The 21,679-nt window shown below is 34.0% G+C and overlaps 2 protein-coding genes across 2 annotated transcripts; one reads left to right on the top strand and one right to left on the bottom strand.

The window, feature by feature from the left end:
• Window positions 1-918: 918 nt before the first annotated feature.
• On the bottom strand, window positions 919-10,827 carry LOC111463365 (3-isopropylmalate dehydratase large subunit, chloroplastic). The gene is made up of 15 exons (XM_023107276.1): window positions 10,643-10,827; window positions 10,343-10,477; window positions 10,092-10,262; window positions 9,315-9,467; window positions 9,173-9,241; window positions 8,959-9,075; window positions 8,370-8,444; window positions 6,803-6,880; window positions 6,575-6,670; window positions 5,996-6,045; window positions 3,466-3,520; window positions 3,212-3,343; window positions 2,767-2,814; window positions 2,479-2,637; window positions 919-1,328 (listed from the first exon to the last, which is right to left on the bottom strand). The coding sequence occupies exons 1-15, from the start codon at window positions 10,691-10,693 to the stop codon at window positions 1,188-1,190; spliced, it is 1,530 nt and encodes a 509-aa protein (XP_022963044.1). The 5' UTR covers window positions 10,694-10,827; the 3' UTR covers window positions 919-1,187.
• Window positions 10,828-13,190: 2,363 nt separating this feature from the next.
• On the top strand, window positions 13,191-20,707 carry LOC111463453 (sorting nexin 1-like). Its single transcript, XM_023107396.1, has 10 exons — window positions 13,191-13,527; window positions 15,365-15,500; window positions 17,491-17,624; window positions 17,770-17,844; window positions 18,764-18,923; window positions 19,046-19,179; window positions 19,392-19,460; window positions 19,796-19,875; window positions 20,103-20,163; window positions 20,241-20,707. The coding sequence occupies exons 1-10, from the start codon at window positions 13,384-13,386 to the stop codon at window positions 20,448-20,450; spliced, it is 1,203 nt and encodes a 400-aa protein (XP_022963164.1). The 5' UTR covers window positions 13,191-13,383; the 3' UTR covers window positions 20,451-20,707.
• The last annotated feature ends 972 nt before the right edge of the window (window positions 20,708-21,679 follow it).

The raw sequence follows: 21,679 nt of genomic DNA, 5'->3' as shown, positions 1-21,679 counted from the left end.
TTGGAATCGAAGACCAGGAGGAAAGTGAGGTACAATTTTGGACACTTGTAAAATAAGAATTGAAGGTTACAATGCTCCAACCCAACCCACGCCCGCCACATAATTGGTGAACCACTAACCAAATCGCTAAAACTGTTGATATTGGCAGCTCAATTGTGGCAGTTTCTTCAGTTTCTCCAACATGCCGACATGTTTAAGCAAGTTTCAACAATATAATTATGACTAATACAAATATATGGGGCAAAGTAATGAAGCAATACGCAAAGCAGGCTACCAAATTCATCCGGATGAAATTCAAGTGTATTTATGCACGAATTTTAGCAACATCACTAGTAATATTTTCAAGAAAAAAGTCGACTCTAACTCAAACTCAAATCAAGTTTCACCGATAGAAATAGCTTCAATCATTGCACTTTTTACTAGGTAGATTATAGCATATGGCCCTCTTGTCTCCATTTGGATAAGAATTTTGTTGAATAAAAGTTAACAAACCAAATAGTAACACTAATAATTTAGTACAGCAAAACAACAATAAACAAATTAAATAAATTATTTAGACATAACAACAGCACGTTAACAAAAATAATAATAATAATAAATAATGAAGGCAAACAAATAGATAATAAAACCAAAATTTTTACATTGCTTAAATAAATCTCTAGAATGCATGAGATATATAATTAACTTCGCAATCAAATAATTTTGAAACATTATCCAAATATCATTTTTTAAAAACAAACGTATACAAAGCGTATCTAAATAAAAAAAAAAATGCATTATTAAAAAAAAATGATATTCACAAAAACAACACCTCTATCATTTTAATCTAAATGAAAAGCAACAAAAGCGAATCTTATTATATATATATATATATATATGTATATGTATATAATCATTAAAGATCATGAAACAAACAAATTAAAAAGGAGCAATCCTTGATCATTAACATATAAATAGTGTATTAATTAGTTTAAACATTAATTCCAAAGTAGTTTCATCCTCAAATCTTTCAAATCCAAGTTGTAGACCAAAATCTCACTAAACTTGAAACGAGAGATGACCATCAACAAACTGCTAAGCAAGCTCTAAGCATAATCAGATTCAAACATGGCATGACTAAACCTTATTTCAATTTAAACAAAATACATAAAACATACGATTAGAGTAACCTCCAATGCAGTAGAACACTATTGCAAGAATTCTCTTGGGTCGGTCACATATCCAGTCAAAGCAGAGGCTGCGGCTGTGTATGGAGAAGCAAGGTAAATCTGTCCCTCTTTGTGTCCCATTCTACCAGGGAAGTTCCTGTTTGTTGTTGAAACACATACCTGCAAACGAAGTAAACTTCTATTGATGAGAGATTCTACGTCGGGGGAGTTGCAAACCAAGGGAGGGCAATCGGTGATACCAACAAGTATTTTGCTTAAAGAAGTAAACCTAAGCACTCTCTTTTTGGGTGGAAATGAAAATGAAAGAGTCAGCAAGGTATGTCATTCAAGGTCTGATTGTTTCACGCTGCGTAACTTTCTTTTCTACCTAGATCACTCGTCGGTTAATCTATTTATGATGAGATCGTGATGGAGGACCTAGCTTACAATCATTTCCACTAATTCCACTAATTTCCATATTGTTAGCTAATTTTCAGTGTGTTTATAAGCACATTTGATTGAACCCGAAATATATTCTTACGAGATAAAAGAACTACAAGATCAAACCAAGTGATTTGAGGTACTTGGACCCTCCCTATCTTTAGATCACTCAAACCCTAAACCAACTAAACTAATTCCTTTCTCACTCCCTCTAGTTATAACCAAATAGTAGAACAAATTCTCTATCTATTTACTAATATACCCTCATAATATTTCTAATTTCCTTCCAACGACATTGCTATCAGTACAATAACTGTAATTTTAGTTCGCAATCCAGAATATCATGAGCCCTCCTCAAAGGTCAAAAGTAAATAGGATCTAAAACTAAGATCTTTTGGTAGTTTAGAAATCATATGAAGATTCAATGCCTTTTCTTTTTCTTTTTCTTTTTTTTTTTTTTTGCAAACTACAGCATTACAATGGTGAGGTGATTCAAACTTTAAACTTGCAGGAAAGGTTACTAATACCTTCACCACAAGCTATGCTTAAGTTGGCTACTGAAAGAAGCTTAAGAGAAATATAACTAGGATTTGGATACAAAAGTCCCCATGGAAGCATTAAACTATACCAATCTCTAAACCTCATCAAAGACTCCAGACCCCTCTCTACATCTGTTGAAACACACTGGTTCGTCTAGACCAAAATATTTCAAACCATAAAGAGAATGTTAATGATAACTTGAAACGAAAGGAGAGGATAATAAAAGTTAAGACCGCAAGGAACCAGTCGCCAGAATCCACTAACAGAGATCTACCAAGTGAATAACAAGTCCACATTTTCTTTTCCTTATCTTATTCTAAAACTGAACTACAGGAAAATTATGATTTACCTGTGGTTCATTCATCCGTGCATAAGTATCCCTAGGGCCACCCAAACAAGCAGCACAACCAGGACTTGCTGGTGTATCACAGCCAGCTTCCTCAAATATCTGAGAGCAAGTCTTACCACCGGCTCCAGGTACTGGGATGCTATATAGGTCCATCCAAACCTGTTCATTTTTAGGGGGGAAAAAAATAAAGCCAAACAATTTCGCAAAGTCGTAGTTAAAAATCCTGACTGCCATTTCTAATGATAAGTAAAATTGCATTTCAACACAGAATTGTACACAGTTCTAAACCTTTTGGGTGGCAGGGACAATAAATGTAGGAACTTTAACCTTCCTTCCCTGCATATAAGATTTACAATATATTATAAGACTCCCAAAAAATATTCAGATACTAAAATATGAGTATAAAATGAGCGCGGAGTCGCAAGGATAAGTGTCAAGGGAAACATCAGCGACATCCCTAAATTTTCCATGCACAAACCAATAGTACGGTAGACACTTAATAAGCTAATAGCAATGTAAGAAAATAAACAGTTCTCTTAAGCTTACAACAATCACATCAACAGAGAAGTCGTGACATTCTTTGGAAAAAAAAAAAAAAAAACCAGTCGCCAGTTGAAGGGAATAAAAACAAACGTAAACTTTTTCAAGAAAATATATAACGTCATAAATTAAGGGCAATTATAAGCATGTGCATGTAATCACTTTCACAAGTAAAAGAGTTGAGGATTATTACTGCAGCAAGAAAAACTTTAGCCAGGGCCAGAAAATCCTCCGTCTTTCCCCCAGTACAAGATCCAACATATACTCTATCAATTTTCACATCTTTACATTCCCTTGCTAAAGCACGGTTATCTGGAGAATGGGGCTGCAGTTTTTCAACACACACACAAAAAAAAAAAAAAAAAAAAAAAAAAAAAAAAGTTTAGGAAAAGAAAACGTGTAAACATTGGCAGAAACTTATGAATTAGGAAAATCTAGATCGCCAACCTTAGCTACCACAGGTTCCAGTTTTGATACATCAAATCTGTACTCTGAAAGAAATCTGAATACAACATAATATACTAATAAATAATAATGAACGTCAGAAGCAAAATATTGATCGAACAGGTAAGAGGAAAAGGGGAGAAGCTAATAGAACTTTCCAAAAAATTTATATGGAGTTACTATCTACGATAACTGTTATTTTATATCAAAAATAGAAAGAAAAAGAAAAACCTATTAATAGGGAAAAAAATGACAAAACAAAAAAAAAGAAAATAATAGTTTTCAATAATTTATTGAATTCTTACCCACAGCCATGTTCTAAGAAAGAAGAGACTTTTAGTTGATTCAATTGAAAAGATGAAACTATACCAACCAAACAAAAGCAAACATTTTACCAAGTTAAAGTAACCGACCTAACAAGTATTAATTACACTGCGAGAGAATAGTTACTGAAGGCATGATCCATAAAACCCAAAAGGACAACTATATTTAGCTAGCTCACACTTTTATTCAGTTTTTTTTTTTTTTTTTTTTTGGCCCTGAAACTGAAAAACTTTCTTGTTTCTTTAGAAGCAGAGACTCAGGAGTGAGGAAAAAAAAAAGCATAACTCAATGTTACAATAAGGAATTCGGAAGTGCATCCACCCAACTCAGTGGGATTGGACCCCTAAAGAATTGATAGCTGAACCAATCTCCTTTTTCTCAACTGAAAGGGCTGCCCAATTTATACCTACCAGAATAAACTGCCAAGACTGTTAATGGCACATAGATTGCTGAAGAAGATTTCCTCTCCGCAGCCTTCTTTTTTTTAAAATAAGAAACAATGATCCCTTCATTCCACTGATGGTATGAAATTACAAAAGAAAGCAATAACTAAGCCAAATGAATTATAGAAAACACTTCCATTGGGCAATAAGAGAAGTGAAACTGAAGCTATGAAAGTAAGGTGACAACATACACCAGAACGATAAAAGTCTTCAATACAAATATCAAAGTCAGAAGCTTCATCCTCGAAGATGTGGCAATTTCACTCCAACAATAGCGACCAAAGAAAAGCTCTCTTGAAATTTAACTACGTTTCTCCGTTCTCCTTACAAAAAGGATGGCCAATAAGGATAGTTTCCAGCAGTGTTAGAAATTCTACCAGTAGAGGCAATGAACCAATTAAAAGGTGATAGAATAATCTTCCAAAAATACCCAGCGAAAGGACAATGGATGAAGAGGTACAACAAGGACTCTCCGGTATTTAGGATAAACAAGGACAAGATTTCCTCTCTGAAGCCTAATTCTTCTAAACACTGACTCCAGCCTCTAAACCTGACTCTGAGATGAAAACTTATCACCACCTACATTCTAGCTATCTTTGGAAGAACACCGAGCATCCATCTCCTTCCTTCAACCGAACAAACACTCTTCTGCAAAAGTCTAATCTCCTCCTTGCAAAAAGTCTTATAATACCTCTTTTTAAGGTTAGACCCCTTAGCCAGTACCCCTTTTCTTTATTGAAAGATTCCTCCCATTATCAAATGTCTTTCCTTTCTTTTGCTATTCTTCCACAAACGTATCTACCCCAATCCTTAATCTTTCTTTTAGCTCACAAAATGTGTTCTCTTAAGGCCTTATTTATTGTTAGTTTTGTGGTTTAAAAGTGTGTTTTAACGATCATTTTTTTGTTATTTTGTGGAAATCTACAAAACCAATTTTTCTAGAAGAATTATGATGAAAATGAGACTAATTCAGCAAGATTTGAAGAATAAAGTCAAAAGAAGGAAAGAATCAACCCATCGATATGCTACGACGGAGTGTTGAGACACCACAGATCGAAGAAAGGCACCTTGTTCACCCAGAGTAGTGTCACAACACTATGCTCGATGGTGCAGGAACCTTATTTTAGGGACAATTTTTGGAACAAAATATGTATTCCTAAATTGATTCGGGCTCCTAATTCATTTCGATTTTAGATTCCCAATTAAATTTGAACATAGATTAACCCAAGACTGAGTTCTTGGATAGGTAATTGATTTACTTTTGCAAGCCCATGATCAATTTTACAATTGGACGAGAACTGTACCTTGAATTGGAAACCTTAGTAAGACTAAACTTTTTCCTAATAAGAAGATTCATACGGTATTTTTTGTTTTGTTTTTGTTTTGTTTTTTTTTTTTTTTGGAAACCTTAGTAAAACCTACTGAGAGATTGAGGTTCATATGGCATTTTTTTTTTCCCTAATAAGAAGATTCATACGGCATTCGACCCCTAAATAGCTGGCTGTCATGGTAAACTCATTACTTGCACTTAGATTACACCTTGTCCCTTTTACTCATTGGACCATTTATGGTGATTATTTATTACCAAACAGATTTAGAATCCTTTCACTTATCATCAGCCATAAAGTTCCATCTGATCAATATAAACACATGAACTAACATATGCATGGAAGGTACACAGTATATGCAAGTGAATAATGCTAACGTATGTATTAACTGCACATCCTCGAAAATATAGGAATTCAAACAATAACAAAAGGAAATACCTTGCGTTCTCATCACTGTAAACTGGTTCGTAGGCTTTGGATGTCTTACCCTGTCCAAAACACATAATAGAATATTCCCAATGAACTCCAATAGAATATCAATAATTAAAGTAAAAAATAAAAATATATATAGCATTAAGATATCTGATAAAAACATCCAATCAAAATTGATGACACTTTAATGTATCATTTGAACCTTGTTCCTTCCTTCCAAGCAGACGACAAACATGCTAAATGAGAGACAGAATTGTTTAAATAACATAGAGAGACTTAAAAACTGTTTGAATATCAATGTAAATTGCATGCATCCCTGGCCATATATCATCATCCATCCAGATAACTACATGGAAGATACATTCAACCACGCTGTACGAATCAGATGCAATCACATTGACGCTTCAATGTATCACTTCACTGTTCCTAGCAAGCAGGCATGCAAACATGCTAAAAAGAGAAATTGAACTGCTCTAATAACTTAAATGCCCCTTTTGTACTCACCACGAGGCACTTGAGAATGTTGCAAATATGCTAAATAGAAACAATTATTTCAACGAACTTTAATGCCCCCTCTGGACTAACCTCAAGGTACTTGAACGTAGTACTATCGGGAGGAATAACTCCATTCTTTCCTCCAGCTTCAACAACCATGTTGCACAATGTCATTCTTTCTTCCATCTGCCAGTAGAAAGGACTCAAGCAATCAAACTATCTTTTATAATTATCTGTTCACCAAATGCTTATATAAAATATATACATATACGAAAAATTATGGTCAAGTAACATTCAAGATCTCTGAAGAGTTCTCACAGTCAAACTTTCAACGGTTGTGCCAAGAAATTCCATGGCTTTATATGTTGCACCAGATACTGATATTTCACCAATAATCTGTAAGGCGCAAACAGTAGGTTCAATTAATTAACAGTGCAAAGAAAAAAAGGTATAAGACAACATACAACATAAACAAAAAACTACAGAAGTGCCAATTCAAAGGCCTTAAGAGTGTATATCTATTCTAGACACCAGAATTGAAGAGAAATTATTTTCCTGAATGTGAAGGCTGCTACATAAATAATAGAAAGTATATACATGAATTGCTAAATAACTCAATCTCCATTAACGTCATGAAAGATTTCAAAATTAGTCTGAAGTATCGTATCATTTTCAATCTAATATTAAATTATTTTCACACTATGGATATGATTGAGATTTTAACAAATGCATTCCAAAAAGCAATACGATAGCATAATACCTACTCTCTCATGCTGGACCAGAGAATTTGGATTGACATTTTTAGATATGTTCACTACAAATAATTTAACCTTTCAATAACAGTTCATAGTTATAAGTTGGGTTAAATGCCTTTTCCCTGTTATTCGATCTTTATCCTCTCAGGTATCATTGATTCTCTCATGAGCAGTCAACAGTCATTCATATCCTCCACAATTTTTTTTATGTATCAAGCGCACTTGACATGTGACAAAAAAAAATGAAGGGATCTTTTATTTTTTTGGTGGGGTCCACAACAAATGAAAAAATTTTAGAATCAAATAACATAAGAAAAATGAGATAAAACAAAAGGGCCAACAAAATTAATAGCCTAAAAAAGGAGCCAAATAACAATAGACCTAAGAAAAAAACAGGCTCCAGTCCAGAAAATAAGACTTCGAAGATGATCACAAAAGTTAATGAAATATATCAATAACAAGGAAACAAAATATATGTTTCTTTTAAAATATATTTTTAAAAAATTTGTAATTTAACCTAAAATATATCTTCTATTTATGAGGATCTTATCAAACCAAAGGATTATTTATGAGGTTTTTATTAAAGCACAAGAACGAAATTCTAACTTTTAAAATCATTTGGACTAAATTCTAACTTTCTCCAAACCATAGGGTCCAAATTTGTAATGAACCTATATTTATTTCTTTTAAAATGTTTTCTAAATAAACGTTAACTTAATAACTAACCCACAGGAGGCACTTTAAGTCATGCAGATAAATGAAGGCCTCTTGTCTCTGTAGAGGTGAAGCTTAAAATTATGATTTCAAGGAAATGAAGTTTCAGCATTCTTCACAATTTTGACATTTAGTAAATCTAGGGTATCTGCATTTCTTTATCCAGAATGATACTTTTATTTTTCATACCAACAGAAGATTAAAAAGAAATTATCCTTAACTAAGTATGGATGATGTTATAAACTGATGTCCTATAAGTGCAGGCTGATTTAAATATGTTCACGTCAAGAGGATAAGTCAAGATGTGATTATACATATTGGAACATAGAAGTTAAAAAAAGAAGAAAATATCTCATTAATTAGACACATTACCAGTTAAACTTTAAGGAAACATGAATATCTTATTATGGTTTCACCTGTAAAATCAAGTCCTTTGCAAGTAAATAATCAGGCATTTCTCCATCCATGACAAACCTCAAAGTTGGGGGAACCTGCCATTTAAAGATAGAAAACAGAAAAACAAATATTATGTACTATTGGAACATATTATAATCCTTCGCATACAAATTACAAGTTCTCAAAGGATAAAATACAAATATGTGTGAATGATTTGTGAAGCAACACAGGATGTGAAAAACACACCGGTCATAAAGAATTCAGAGTGACAATAGTATTATACTCCAAAAAGTGTACATCTATTGATTTCTTGACACTTTGAAGACAAACAGCCATTGAACGTGTATTGTACCCTTCGACAGATAAGTAGGACAGCAAGATCAAGTCAAAAATATTATTTAATCCCTCTCAAACAATGTCTCGATCTCAATTAGAAAGAACATTTTTTACAGTTTTCAACAAATTTGAATTCCCAAAACAACCAGACTACATTATGTAAACCCACTCAAATAAGCACCAATACAACTAATCAATCACACTTTGACAACAAGATAAGGCTCAAATAACATCAATGCTAGAAGCAGAATGATAGGTAAAAGTTTGGCAGACCTTGAGCAGTGATTTCCCTGTGCCCAGAACAAATCCTGCATCAGTATTACCAATTCCACTTGCAAATTGACCAAATGCACCAGCCGTACAGGTATGAGAGTCGGTACCAAGCAGGACCTGATGACATGAAGCATTCCAAAAATGTTATTTAACTTGAAAGCACCAATTAGAGTAAACCATGGGAAAACAGAGAAGCATCTCAAAGGAATAAAACCTCCCCAGGCCTGCAGTGACCTTCTTGAGCTAACGCTACATGACAGACACCTTTGTAATCTGGGTTCACCTGGTAAAATCATTTATGTTTGATTATTTGATGCACAGGATAAAGTGAAATAAGTAATGCTAGATTTTCATACCCTGAAATCGCTAAGATCCTTAATATCATAGAAGTACTTGATATTTTGTTCTTTTGAGAAATCTCTCAGAATGTCCACATTGCGGTTAGCACGTTCATCACTGGTGAATATGTAATGGTCAGGTATAATCACGACCTTCTCTCGATCCCAAACCTTCAACAGAAAAATAGTTACATCAAAATGCCATTCAAGGATCACATTAACGGAAAAATAAAAGTACAAACATGAACAGTACATGTACTCAATGTTTATTAAGGTGAATGCAACAACGACGTCCAACCTGCTAAAGTGATTGAACTTGGATTATAAAACATATGGATTGTTTCAACCTTTTTTTCCATTGTCTCTTTGAGTTCAACAGTTGCAGAGTGGGAGATTGACCATCAATCTTCAGGATGTTAATTGATATTTGATCCACTAAGCTATGCTTGAATTGACAATTGTTTCAATCATTAATGCTTTATCTATTTAGAGTAGCCTTGTTCCCATTAATTTACACCTCAAACTTGAATTAATTCACTCTCTTTTCATTCTATCTTCTGATCCTCTAGCAAAACTCTATTTGGACATAATTATAGATTTATGAAGCACGGCCAAGATTTATGCAAGAAAATCCAGTGCCACTGCAAGTTTTCTTAGAACGAGCAGAGCACATAACTTCATTACTATTGACCTTTTCTCTGATAGCATAGCTTCATAATAACATCAATTAAACTTGAATGAGTAAATGAACAAGAAATGTGAACTTCCAACCTAGAAATATCAGAAGTAAAATACCTTCGCGTCCTCTCCGAACTCCTTTTTAAAAATGCCGATAGAACCAGGACCGCAAACATCGTGAGTCATTAAAACGTCCACATTAACCCAAACATTTTCACCTGGACTCAACTGAGTTTTTTGAGAAGCTTTAGCAAATATCTTTTCTGTCATAGTCATAGCAGTTTTAACCTGAAACCAATAGATAATGAACAATTATAAACCACCTATTACAAGACGAAGGCTAATGAGAACACATAAGAAAACCCAACCGAGCCAGTGGCGCTAGGCTTGCGTTCCGATTGCTGAGGTGCCATGACCGAACATATTTTCTTCGATACAGTTCTCTCGCATCGCCGAAACGAAAACGGCAACGACGATGAAAACGCAGCGAGGTCCGAATCCTTCTGAAAACGAAAACAAAACAACAAACAGTTTAAATACAGGATTGATCCAGGTGCAGAAACTGCAGGAAGCGGAACCTCTAAGAAGATAAATGAAGATAAAACAGAAACAGCCAATTTTGGAGATCTTTTGAATAGAAGAAGCCTTGAATACCACAGAGTACAGACCTTGTTGCTCAAGAACGACGTCGATGTCAAGGCAGCGGTGGAAGCAGCCATGGATGCAGATCTTTAGCAGCTTACTGAGAGAAAGCGGAGGAGGATTCTTCCTCACCAGAGAAGAGGCGAAACGATCCCGGAGGATATGGTGAAGGCGGCTACAGTAACTTGCAAAATGTGAACGACGCTTCTGCAGGAATTTTCTGTAGGAAGTGAAAAAATGCAAATACTAACTTCACTTGCACGTGCCAGTGGATGAATTTTCTTTTTTTAATTTATTCTTTATTTGGTTAATAAATTATTACAACAATTTTAATTTTTTAAATAAATATAAAGAATATTAATTATATACACCAATTTTTTTATTTACTTTAACAAAAAAAACATGTATAATCTTTTTAACAATTACAAAATCCCATGGCATTTTCTAAATAAATCTCAAACCATATTAATTATATATAAATGTTTATATTTCATTTTAACTTAAAAAATATAATTTATTTTTTCGAATAATTACAAAGTTAACAAGTCTATAAACATAATTTTCCGAACAAATTTGGTATTATTTAACATTTTTTTGAAATTTATATATTAAATTACTCGCTCTTTTTTAATAAAAAAATGGATTACTGTATTTTTTTATTGAAAAAAAAGGTTGAAATATTAAAATTAGTCCATATATTGTCTTTATTGTTTAATTATTATAAATAGACAATTTGTGATAATTTTATCAAATTATAGAAGGAAAGTAATTTATAATTTCTATAAAATGGTAGGCTGAAAATAATAATTTTAAATAATTAAAAAATATGTTTTTGATTTTTTTATATATGTATATATTTAATAATTACATATAATTTCAGAGAAATTTCTGATTTGAATGCTTGGCCAATTAGTGGCCGACCTACTTTGCTTTTTTGGTGACTGTTTTGGACCAAAACAAATCTATTTTCAAGTATCTTTTACGTGTAAAAATTGATCAGGAATATTTGACCACTTTGCAATCAACCAAATGGACTCGATGGGTATCAAAACAAACGACGATGACTGATACATGGATCATGTTATTGTTAAACGTTCACGTTGTTAGTGTAAATTAATTACATTAGCTAAGTATAATATAAGGTATGTGCTTTTAATCGTGGGTGTATTTCGATTAGGGATGTGTTGAGAATTATTGGGAGTGAGTCCCATATTGGTTAATTTAGTGGAAAAACATACGTTCAGGAGAGAGAATACTGTCTCTATTGGTATGAGGCATTTTAGGGAAACTCAAAACAAAGTCATGAGAGCTTTATGCTCAAAGTGGACAATATCATACCATTGTGGAGAGTCGTGTTCATCTAACAGGGTGTACGTTCAACTCGACAACCCAGACCAACCCAACCCGAACTATAAGGGTTGAGTTGGGTTGGATTAGTATTTCAGGTAGAGTTGGGTTCATTTTTTTAACCGAAACTAAATCGATTCGATTTCGAGTTCGTGAATAAAACATTGGGGTTGACCCAAGCAAAATAAAAATATATGAAATGTTAAGAGCATTAATAGGTTTGTCAGAGTGGTATCTCGGCCTTTCTAAAGACACCCATGCTCTACGCTATGATATATATATATTTTTTTTTTGACATATTGCAATTAAAATATTTTATAATATTTATCTGGTGGTATCTCGGACTTTCTAAGGACACCCATGGCTATGATATATATATATATATATATTTTTTTTTTGACCTATTGCAATTAAAATATTTTATAATATTTATCTGGTTATTTTTTATTGATCTTATTATGTGAATAATGATAGATTGATTTGTTTTTGTTCGTGAACTTTTATTATATTTTATCTAAAATTGTATTCGAATGATTATAAATTGTGTAATTATAAATTGTAGATAAATAAAACTTAAAAACACAATTTTCCTACCACCCAACCCAAAAATAGAGGGTTGGGTTGTGAAAATTTTCGAGTCGAGTTGGGTCCAACCCAACCAACTCGAACTTTTGGTTTGGGTAAAAAAAAAAATCTCTCAACCCAACTCAACCCAACCCGGACCATGTACATCCCTAATCCCGATCCCGACCACAAGCAAAATTTATTTAAATGGTCGTTGTTAAATTAACTAACCGACTATAATGTCCTACTTACCCGTCCACAAGTTCACACGAGTACTATTAGTGTTGTAAGTTCAACTATTTCCAGTCAAACCTGCCAATAAGATTTTTGTTATTGGGAGAAATAAAATGGTAAAATTGGTTAGTGGATTATTAGTTTGAAGATTCTAATTATAAATATACTAACAACACATCTAATCACTAAAATTAATATAACTATTAATTTAAATATTTAATTAATACATGAGTATAAAATAATTTGTTAGGAAGAGTGAAAGTATTTTATCTGGTAAATAAATTTTGCAGATTTTTTTAAGGAGTTTAATTCAATGAAATAATAATTTTAAAGTTACAATATTAAAAGATTTTAGGAGAAATTTATATATTTACGGGATTAATTTTACTCCGAACAACAGTTTATTTATATGTTGTAGAAGCTTCAATAAATTCCGCAACAAATCAGCAAAATGCAAACGGGACACATCGATTATGGAATGGAGTGGACTATTATCAATCTCGATTGATCATCTCCCACGTCTTCCATGATCGTTACTCTATTAATCAAGGAGTAATTTAGCGTGGTCATTCATCTTTCCTTCTAGATTTGGAATTCGTGTTGTTTGGTGGGATTCAGAAGTATGGAGCAGGAGAGAGGTTTGCCGGGATCGTCGCTTAGCCCTAGATCCCCGTCTTCGCAGCCCTATCTGTCAGTTTCGGTGACTGATCCTGTGAAATTAGGCAATGGAGTTCAAGCTTATATCTCATACCGAGTCATCACAAAGGTATTTGTGCATTTAGAAATGTTTTTCCATGGTTTTATGCCCTATTGTTTGATTGTTCTTTCATTTTACTCCTTTTGCTGGAAAATCTTGAACTAGTGCATATCTCGAGTTTCTCTGTGATGACATTATCGACTGGCCATACGACTGCTGAGAGTTTTCATGTTCGATTGACTGTCAGCTATGTAAAGTTATGTGAAGTGAAGAAGGCTAATTGTGTGTCCTTAATTAAGAAACTGGAGGAGGCCGGCTCCTTCGAATTCGGCTGTAGTTTTACTTGAAAGTTAGAAGGCAATAATTTTAGGAAGGAATGCAGTTTGGATGTCAAACGTTTGCGTCTAATAAACTGTGTAATTTTTGGCTTCCTTGCCATGGACGATGTTAGAGATGATTGATCCTGACTTTTTAAAGAAAATGAACAGGGTTGCCCTTTTGTGGGAAACTGTATAGGTCTGATAGGAATCTCTGATGAGAAATTGATGTAAATCAGAGAAATTTCTCTACATGGTAGCGATGAATGAAAAAGTCGTATGTGATGAGGTGGAATGGCTGAAGGTTTTCTGAGTTTTTGAAGAGTTTTAAATTTAGGCAGTCGTTAGCTGAAGGTTCCATAAAAACTGTGAAAATTCTTGGATGGAGCTCTTGGTCTTTCCTCATTATTTTATTATGATCTTCTTATCCTCATAAGGATGGTAATCAATGAGCTTGTTGAAACTTCTTCTTTTTAAATGTTATGCTCATTTTCCGACTCTAATTCCATGTGTTGGATGATGAAAGTCCCACATCGGCTAATTTAGGGAAGGATCATGGGTTTACAGTCAAAGAATACTCTTTCCATTGTTATGAGGCCTTTTGGGGAAGCTCAAAGCAAAGCCATGAGAGTTTATGCTCAAAGTGGACAATATCATACCATTGTGGAGAGTCGTGTTCGTCTAACATGCTCTAAACTTAGCCGTGTCAATAGATTGGTAAATCCTCAAATGTCGAAAAAGGACTCGAAAAGAAAAGGAGTCGAGCCTCATCGAAGGCATAGTAAAAAATGACTAAGACTCCAAAAGAAAAAGGAGACGAACCTCGATTAAGGGGAGGCGTACTTTGTTTGAGGGGAGGTGTTGGATGATGAAAGTCCCACATCGGCTAATTTAGGGAAGGATCATGAGTTTATAATAAAAAAATACTCTCTCCATTGGTATGAGGCCTTTTTGGGTAAGCCCAAAGCAAAGGCATGAGAGCTTATGCTCAAAGTGGACAATATCATACCATTGGGGAGAGTCGTGTTCGTCTAACACCATGAAAGAGGAGCATATTTGCTGTCAGAATGCAAATTAAGGAGCATGAAATTGTCTTGCTGAATTAGGAAGAAGAAGGAATTGGCCAAAAGTCGGAAGGGTTGCAATTGTACTTTAAAGAGAGGATTTTTCTTCCCTAACATGAAATCCTTACTTCAAAATATGATTCTTGTTTGCCACCTCAACAGAACAATTGTTGTAATAAATTTTCGAAGTGTTACCTATTTAATAAACAATATATTAAAAGGAATCCCCAATGATTCGGGTGGGGGGAAATAACTCAATTGCTTACCAGGTAATTTGCAATAGTTAACAAAATGCATTTCATGTATGTAGTAGCATCATATCATATGAGAATCCCATTCTGTTTGTATCCTCTTCCAGAGAAAAATTTATCAGGTATATTTTTGCACTTAGGTGACCAATTTACTAGGATTAACACATATTGTTGAAAAGCTTTCCCTTTGCATGTAAACAAAGTACACATTTACCTTATTTTATTATAAATAATGACTGACCAGTATAACATTAATTATAATTTGTATTATCAGACTAATTTCCCCGAGTACCAAGGTCCAGAGAAGATTGTCATTCGGCGATACAGTGATTTTGTTTGGTTACATGCTCGCCTTTTTGAGAAGTACAAAGGCATTTTTATTCCTTCTCTTCCAGAGAAGAATGCTGTAGGTAAGAAGATCGTGGGTTGCCTTTTGCATCTCATGCTTCATTATTTTGAGGTTTGAATATGTTGCTAAATGATAATACTTATGTTTCCCTTTCCACTACTTTTCTTTTTACACAAATTTCCTTTCCACTACTTATGCTAAGGTATCTAATATTGTGTTAAACTATGAAGAAATCTTTTCATTAGGTGTTTTTTTGGTTCCTGTTGATGATGGGTTATAGACTTAATAGTATTGAAAATTATGCAATGTAGTATTTTTCAGTGGGTTCTTTAATTAATCAATGTTAAGTCTATGTCTTGTCCAAGTTCACATATGATATTGATTATTTTGCTAACCTTTTTACAGTTGCACAAGGTCTTTTTGTACTTGGAAGCTATTTCAGAGAAAGTAGTGTTTGTGTTGGACAATTAATTAGCTAGGACAAACTTGGATATGGTGATACAATGTTTAATTGTTTTAACAGGCTAAGACCACAACAGATAAGAGCTAGTAAGCAAGGAAGAAGAAGACGAGGTTAGATAAGGGGAGGCAAGGGATCCCTTTTCTAGTAGGACTTGGTAATCTAAGTCTTGCCTCTTTTGGTTGGCTCATATAACCTAGTAGTCATTACCAAACACGTTTAAAGATATTTTGCAGAGAAAAAGGGAAAATTTAGAGAAAAGCTGATAAGTGGCAATGTTATTTAATATGTTTGTATTTAAAATAAATAAAACTAATAAATAATATGTTATAGATGCTAAACCTAGAAATAAAAAATTAAGAACATTCTTTCAATTTTCTTTTTTTTACAAATGTGATAAAAAAATGAATGAATTTAATGTAGCAGCTGATAAATAGGAAGAGAGTTATGCAATACGATGCCCAAAAAAGCCCACTAAAGATTGCTAAACCATGTGGCAGGAAAGCTAGAATTAAGCAAAGGTTCTCAAGATTTTTCTTCAATCTTTGCTCTATGATATGTAAGATGGCTCTTCATGATGGTTAGAATGGACATTCATGTTCTCTTAATGTCAATTTGTGTAGACTAGAAAGCCATCTTTAGTGATGGTTTTATTTTTGTGCACAAGGTAGAAAGTCAAAGCCATAAGAAGCAAGTCATTACAAATCCTGTCATCTTAATTCACAAATGAGCATGTTGTCTTGGGAGAGGATTTAAAATCATAATGTTAGGTTACTTAAACCCTAAGTTCTTTTGGATACTCTTCAATGGTGTTTGAGTTCAAAGAAATTTGGAATGATACATTTAAGCCATTATTATGAAAAATATGGTTAGAATGGAAAGAGTTGTTTGGAGAAGAAGCAATCATTGGGAAAAGACACAACCCGTTGCCAAACCTCTTCCTTCTTTGTGGTGTACTCTCTCCAAAGGGCTTTGTAATTATATGACTGTTATAATTAATTCTTCATGAATTAGTTTTGTCCTTTGGGTTTAAAGGAGTTCTTCTTTTTGTGTGTTCTCTTTGAGTGTATTTTTCATGGATTGGTTTTCTCTGTGCATCTATGTATAAATAGTAATGTGTTGAGTGGTATCACATGGTTGACCTCTATTTGAACTTTCCAATCACGTTGAAAATGATTGCACACTTGGTAGTGATAGACTGAAGTTGTTATTTGATGTTTAAACTGTTTAAAACTGAACTTGCACATAGTTATAATGTTTAGAGGTATTAAGGCGTTGAGATATACAAATATATGCTCCCCAAAATACTTGAACAACATGTTCCAAAATCAACTATCTATTCTGTTGAGTTGAGTTGGGGTACGTACGATTGCTTCTTTTTGCTGAAGCGATGTTGGTTTACATGATATATATTCTATGAATTCAACATTGAAGGTTGACTTTTTCAATACATGTATTCAGGGAAATATAAGATCTAGACCTGGAATTGATAGTTTACATTCTGAGGTCATCTGAAGTGATGATGTGCCAGATTTGATGCGTTTATCCATTTAAAATTACATTTGGAATAAGTTCAGTTTTTGTCCTGCAGAGAAATTTCGTTTTAGTGCTGAATTTATTGAAATGAGGCGTCAAGCTTTGGATATATTTGTAAATCGGATAGCCTCACATCAAGAGCTTCAACAGAGTGAGGATTTGAGAACCTTCTTGCAGGCAGAGGAAGAGGTGATGTTCATGGACTTTTCTATGTTATACCGTACATCCTTTTAGTCTTTTCTTTGTCCACTATATCTATGTTATACCGTCCATCCTCTTATAATGAAGTAAGAAGTTCCACTAAGTTGATATGCATGCGCTATCTTATGAGCAGACGATGGAGAGGTTGAGGTCTCATGACTCTGGAATTTTCAAGAAAAAGCCAGCTGATTTAATGCAAATCTTCAAGGTAAGATAAGTGTTAAGTGCTGAGGTGGAGGAATGATTCTCAATGCAATATTTGATAGTTTGCACGAAAGAATTTTTATTTCTATTCGAATGGCAAGTACAGCCAGGCCAATTTTATTTCTTTTCAAATGGGTGAGTATAGCTGAGATGTACAAAGTTTTAAATGTCCTGTAGACGCAAGAAGAAAAGTGGAGAGTGCTTAAAAACTCTCTCGTAGTGGAGAAGAAACAAAGTAGAAAGATATTCAAAATCTACACTTACTTTGCTCAAATTCTTTCCGTTTATAGCATAAATGATTCTCTCTGTTTCTTTTCCTCTTCTTTTTTAATCTGAACACATCTCTCTTTTTTTTTTGTTGCCGTTGAGCAATGTTAAATTTTTGGATGGGTCACTTCTTCAAACAAGAATTATTCTTGGACACGTTTTGATTTTCTGAATTATCTTAGCGCTAGATACAAGTTCTGGTTCCACTGAGATGCTAACATGACAAATGAAAGATTCGTAAGAAACAATAGTCCTCTTTCTATAGAAGATGTTGGAGCAGACCTTTTCAGACCTTCAAGCCTGTATGATTTGATCCTACTTATTTTGGGGAATTTGTATTCTAGGTTGCCTTTGATCATCCCTTTAAGAACAAAAATTAAGTTGTATGCATTTTCTAGTTTCTCCTTAAGATCAGTCATGTAAGTGTTCATTTTAAAGTTTGTTAAGAGGAAGCGTAGAGGCATCTTCTCAATATATTATGCTGTCTTGAATACTTAATTGGCAAATTCAATTGAAATGATGTCTACTCTGCTTGTATCTTATGAGAGAAATTTTCGTAACTCCTTCGGCTTGGTGGGCGTTTTATTTTGCACTCTTTTTTGCATCCTCCTTTGATTCAATCATACTGTTTGTCCCCCCCCCGTCCCAATCAACAGGATGTACAGTCTAAAGTTAGCGACATTGTTCTTGGAAAAGAAAAACCGGTGGAAGAGTCAAATCCTGAATATGAAAAGCTAAAGCACTACATCTTTGAGCTTGAAAACCACTTAACTGAAGCCCAGAAGCATGCATATCGACTTGTGAAAAGGCATAGAGGTACATGAGAATCTTCAAGGCCGCTTAGTTTTAGCTAACATTTGTAATTAAAGTTTTCAATACCACTTTATTTTATTAAAGAATAAATGAATAATTTCTGATTGTTTCTACTTGTGCATCAGAGTTGGGACAAGCGTTATTGGATTTTGGAAAGGCTGCCAAGCTTCTTGGTGCGTGTGAAGAAAAGGCTGTTGGCAAGGGGTTTTCAGAACTGGGAGCCAAATCAGAGATGTTGTCAAATAAGTTGCAAACAGAGGTATATTGAGAGTGTGTTTTGCATAACCTCGTAAGTGGTTTGGATGACCAAAAAGTGTTACTTCTAAAATTTACCATATTTGGTAACAAATACAACTCACTTTTAAAAAAATCAAATTGATTAAATAATATTCTTTTAAGAAATGCTTTGAAAGCTGAATCTCCAAAAAGCTTAAAGTGATTGACCGGCTTGACATTGATGTGAATCTGCAGGCCCACCAACTTCTAATGAATTTCGAGGAACCCTTGAAAGATTATGTTCGTACGGTGCAATCTATTAAGGTAATTTCCCCCCTCTCCCTTTGAGTTGATTCAAAATAGACTTTTCGACTTCCAAGTTTGTGCCATTGCTTCCTGAATCCTGAATAGTATGCCGCACTTTTAAAAGTTTAGTTGGATTTGGTTACCATGGGTATGGGTATGTATGTCTCATAGTGTTGGTAGAAGTTAGGGAACAAAATTTTGATATCTTTTTTATGCAGGGGCTGAAATAATTGTCTTGTAGCATATGTACATTCTCACTGTCATCTTGGTCTATGTATTTGCGTTTCGATTAGTTGACATAAAAGCTTGTTTTTCTTTGGTATATGTTCTTGATATGACTTCGACTGAAACAGGCCACCATAGCCGAGAGGGCCAACGCTTTCAGGCAACAATGTGAACTTGCTGAAACAACAAAGCTGAAAGAGATAAATCTGTATGCACCAATTAACTTATTTGATGTTCATTTGTTTTCATTTATGTCGTTATAATAACAGGATAGCTCACCTTCCCTGTGTTTAGTTACCTCTAAAATGTATTCTGTGAAGTTTTCTTTGCTTACCATACCAATTTTCAGTGAACTTTTACCCTTTCTCAAGTCCTATGTAGATTGTTCTGATTCTTGCAACATTTGATTTAGCTTATAAGTTCAATGGTCTGCAGAGACAAACTCATGCTAATGAGATCCGATAAAGCAGCCGAGGCCGAGATGGAGTATAAAGAGGTATGATTCAAACGTATTAACGTAACTTAGTACGCTGAAGACAAAATCTTGTTCTAATGACTAGTTTGGTTATACAGTTGAAGGCAGCAAGTGAGGAAGCGACAAGAAAATTTGAGACAATAGTGGCACTAATGCATCAAGAGACCATAAGATTTCAAGAACAGAAAACACTAGACATGGGGCTTGCTTTCCATGAATTTGCAAAAGGACAGGCACGTTTGGCAAGCGGGGTTGCCGATGCTTGGCGAAGTCTCCTTCCCAAGCTCGAGGCTCTCTCCGTTTCATGAACAATGACGTGCCTTGGTAGTCGTCTCGAACAGCAGATGCAGAGATTGTAGCAACACATCGCTTATATAATACAGTCAGTTTATGCTGTTTTGTTTATGTTTTTTGCTATTCCATCTTATGTACAAATCTAATATGACGACGTTGTAGGCTTAGACATCTGTATTTTCCACACTGTTTTGAGTTTACTTAGAATTTTCCCTTATGGCTATGGTTTACAAGATATTGTTGGACAAATTACTGAATTCTTTTGACGCGAGTTCTTGTACTGTTTTTTTCCTTGGAAATATGCTACTTTTCGTGTGGAAGGGACGAATTTGGAACAAAAAGATGAAATGTCTGAGCTCGGGAGATTTGAAACTTAAACGTTTTGGTCAATAATGTTTCTTAATCGGCTTTGAAATAACTTGGTTGCAAAAATAGTTAAAGGATTGGTAGATCATCTAATTGGTCAACCCACTCCCTATCCAGAAGTTATATGTTATTTAAGTCGTCGTGTTGTCTTTTTACTTGTATCTATACAACATTGCTTTCTTCAATTCTTTCAAATTGTTTTCAAACAGTTAATGTTTTCTAAAACATTTCTCGCAAATCTGACTCGAAGCCCGAGCATATGCTGACATTGTCTATGATGTTCGAATTTCTCACAACTAATTTATTCGTTATGTTAGAACAAGTGTCTGACACAATCATTGTCTCTAGTTTCTCACAACTAACTTGTTCATCACAACTAACTTGTTCATTTGGTTAGAACAAGTGTCACACAAGTCTCGAATTTCTCACATTTCTCACAACTAACTTGTTCGTTAGGTTAGGACAAGTGTCACACAATTACTCTCCTTGTCACAAAAAGTGTGTCACATAACAAGGGTCACACAATTTATGTATCGAATTTCTCACAACTAACTTGTTTACTAGAACATATGTTACAAAAAGTGTGTCCCGTTGTCACAAAAAGTGTGTCCCGTTGTCACAAAGAGTGTTTGTTAGGTTATAACAAGAGTCACACAATTACTGTCTCGAATTCTCACAACTAACTTGTTCGTTAGAACAAGTTTCACACCATTTCTGTTCTGTTGTCACAAAAAGTGCGATTGTGATAAGTGTTTTTTTTTTTAATTCTCGATTACATCAATTTTATTAATTATTTTTTAAAAAATTTGAAGAATCAAATGTGTAAATGGAAATTTATTATGCAGATTTTAATGCAACTTTTTAATTAGTTTTTCAA

The sequence above is a fragment of the Cucurbita moschata genome, unplaced genomic scaffold (genome assembly GCF_002738365.1).
Source record: "Cucurbita moschata cultivar Rifu unplaced genomic scaffold, Cmos_1.0 Cmo_Scf00028, whole genome shotgun sequence".
NCBI classification, from domain to species: Eukaryota; Viridiplantae; Streptophyta; class Magnoliopsida; order Cucurbitales; family Cucurbitaceae; genus Cucurbita; species Cucurbita moschata.
The sequence above is the reverse complement of the archived record's forward strand: the minus strand, read 5'-3'. Positions and strand labels throughout refer to the sequence as shown.

Bases quoted from the DNA above. Each gene is read 5' to 3' on its own strand.
- LOC111463365 (XM_023107276.1), bottom strand. From the start codon at position 10,693: ATGGCTGCTTCCACCGCTGCCTTGACATCGACGTCGTTCTTGAGCAAC. The intron at 8,445-8,958 runs GTCTGCCAAACT...TTTAAATGGCAG, and splicing joins CAGGGAAATCACTGCTCAAG to GTTCCCCCAACTTTGAGGTT. The intron at 2,638-2,766 runs GTTTAGAACTGT...AAAAATGAACAG, and splicing joins TTGTCCCTGCCACCCAAAAG to GTTTGGATGGACCTATATAG.
- LOC111463453 (XM_023107396.1), top strand. From the start codon at position 13,384: ATGGAGCAGGAGAGAGGTTTGCCGGGATCGTCGCTTAGCCCTAGATCC. The intron at 13,528-15,364 runs GTATTTGTGCAT...TTGTATTATCAG, and splicing joins CATACCGAGTCATCACAAAG to ACTAATTTCCCCGAGTACCA. The intron at 17,845-18,763 runs GTAAGATAAGTG...CCCAATCAACAG, and splicing joins ATTTAATGCAAATCTTCAAG to GATGTACAGTCTAAAGTTAG.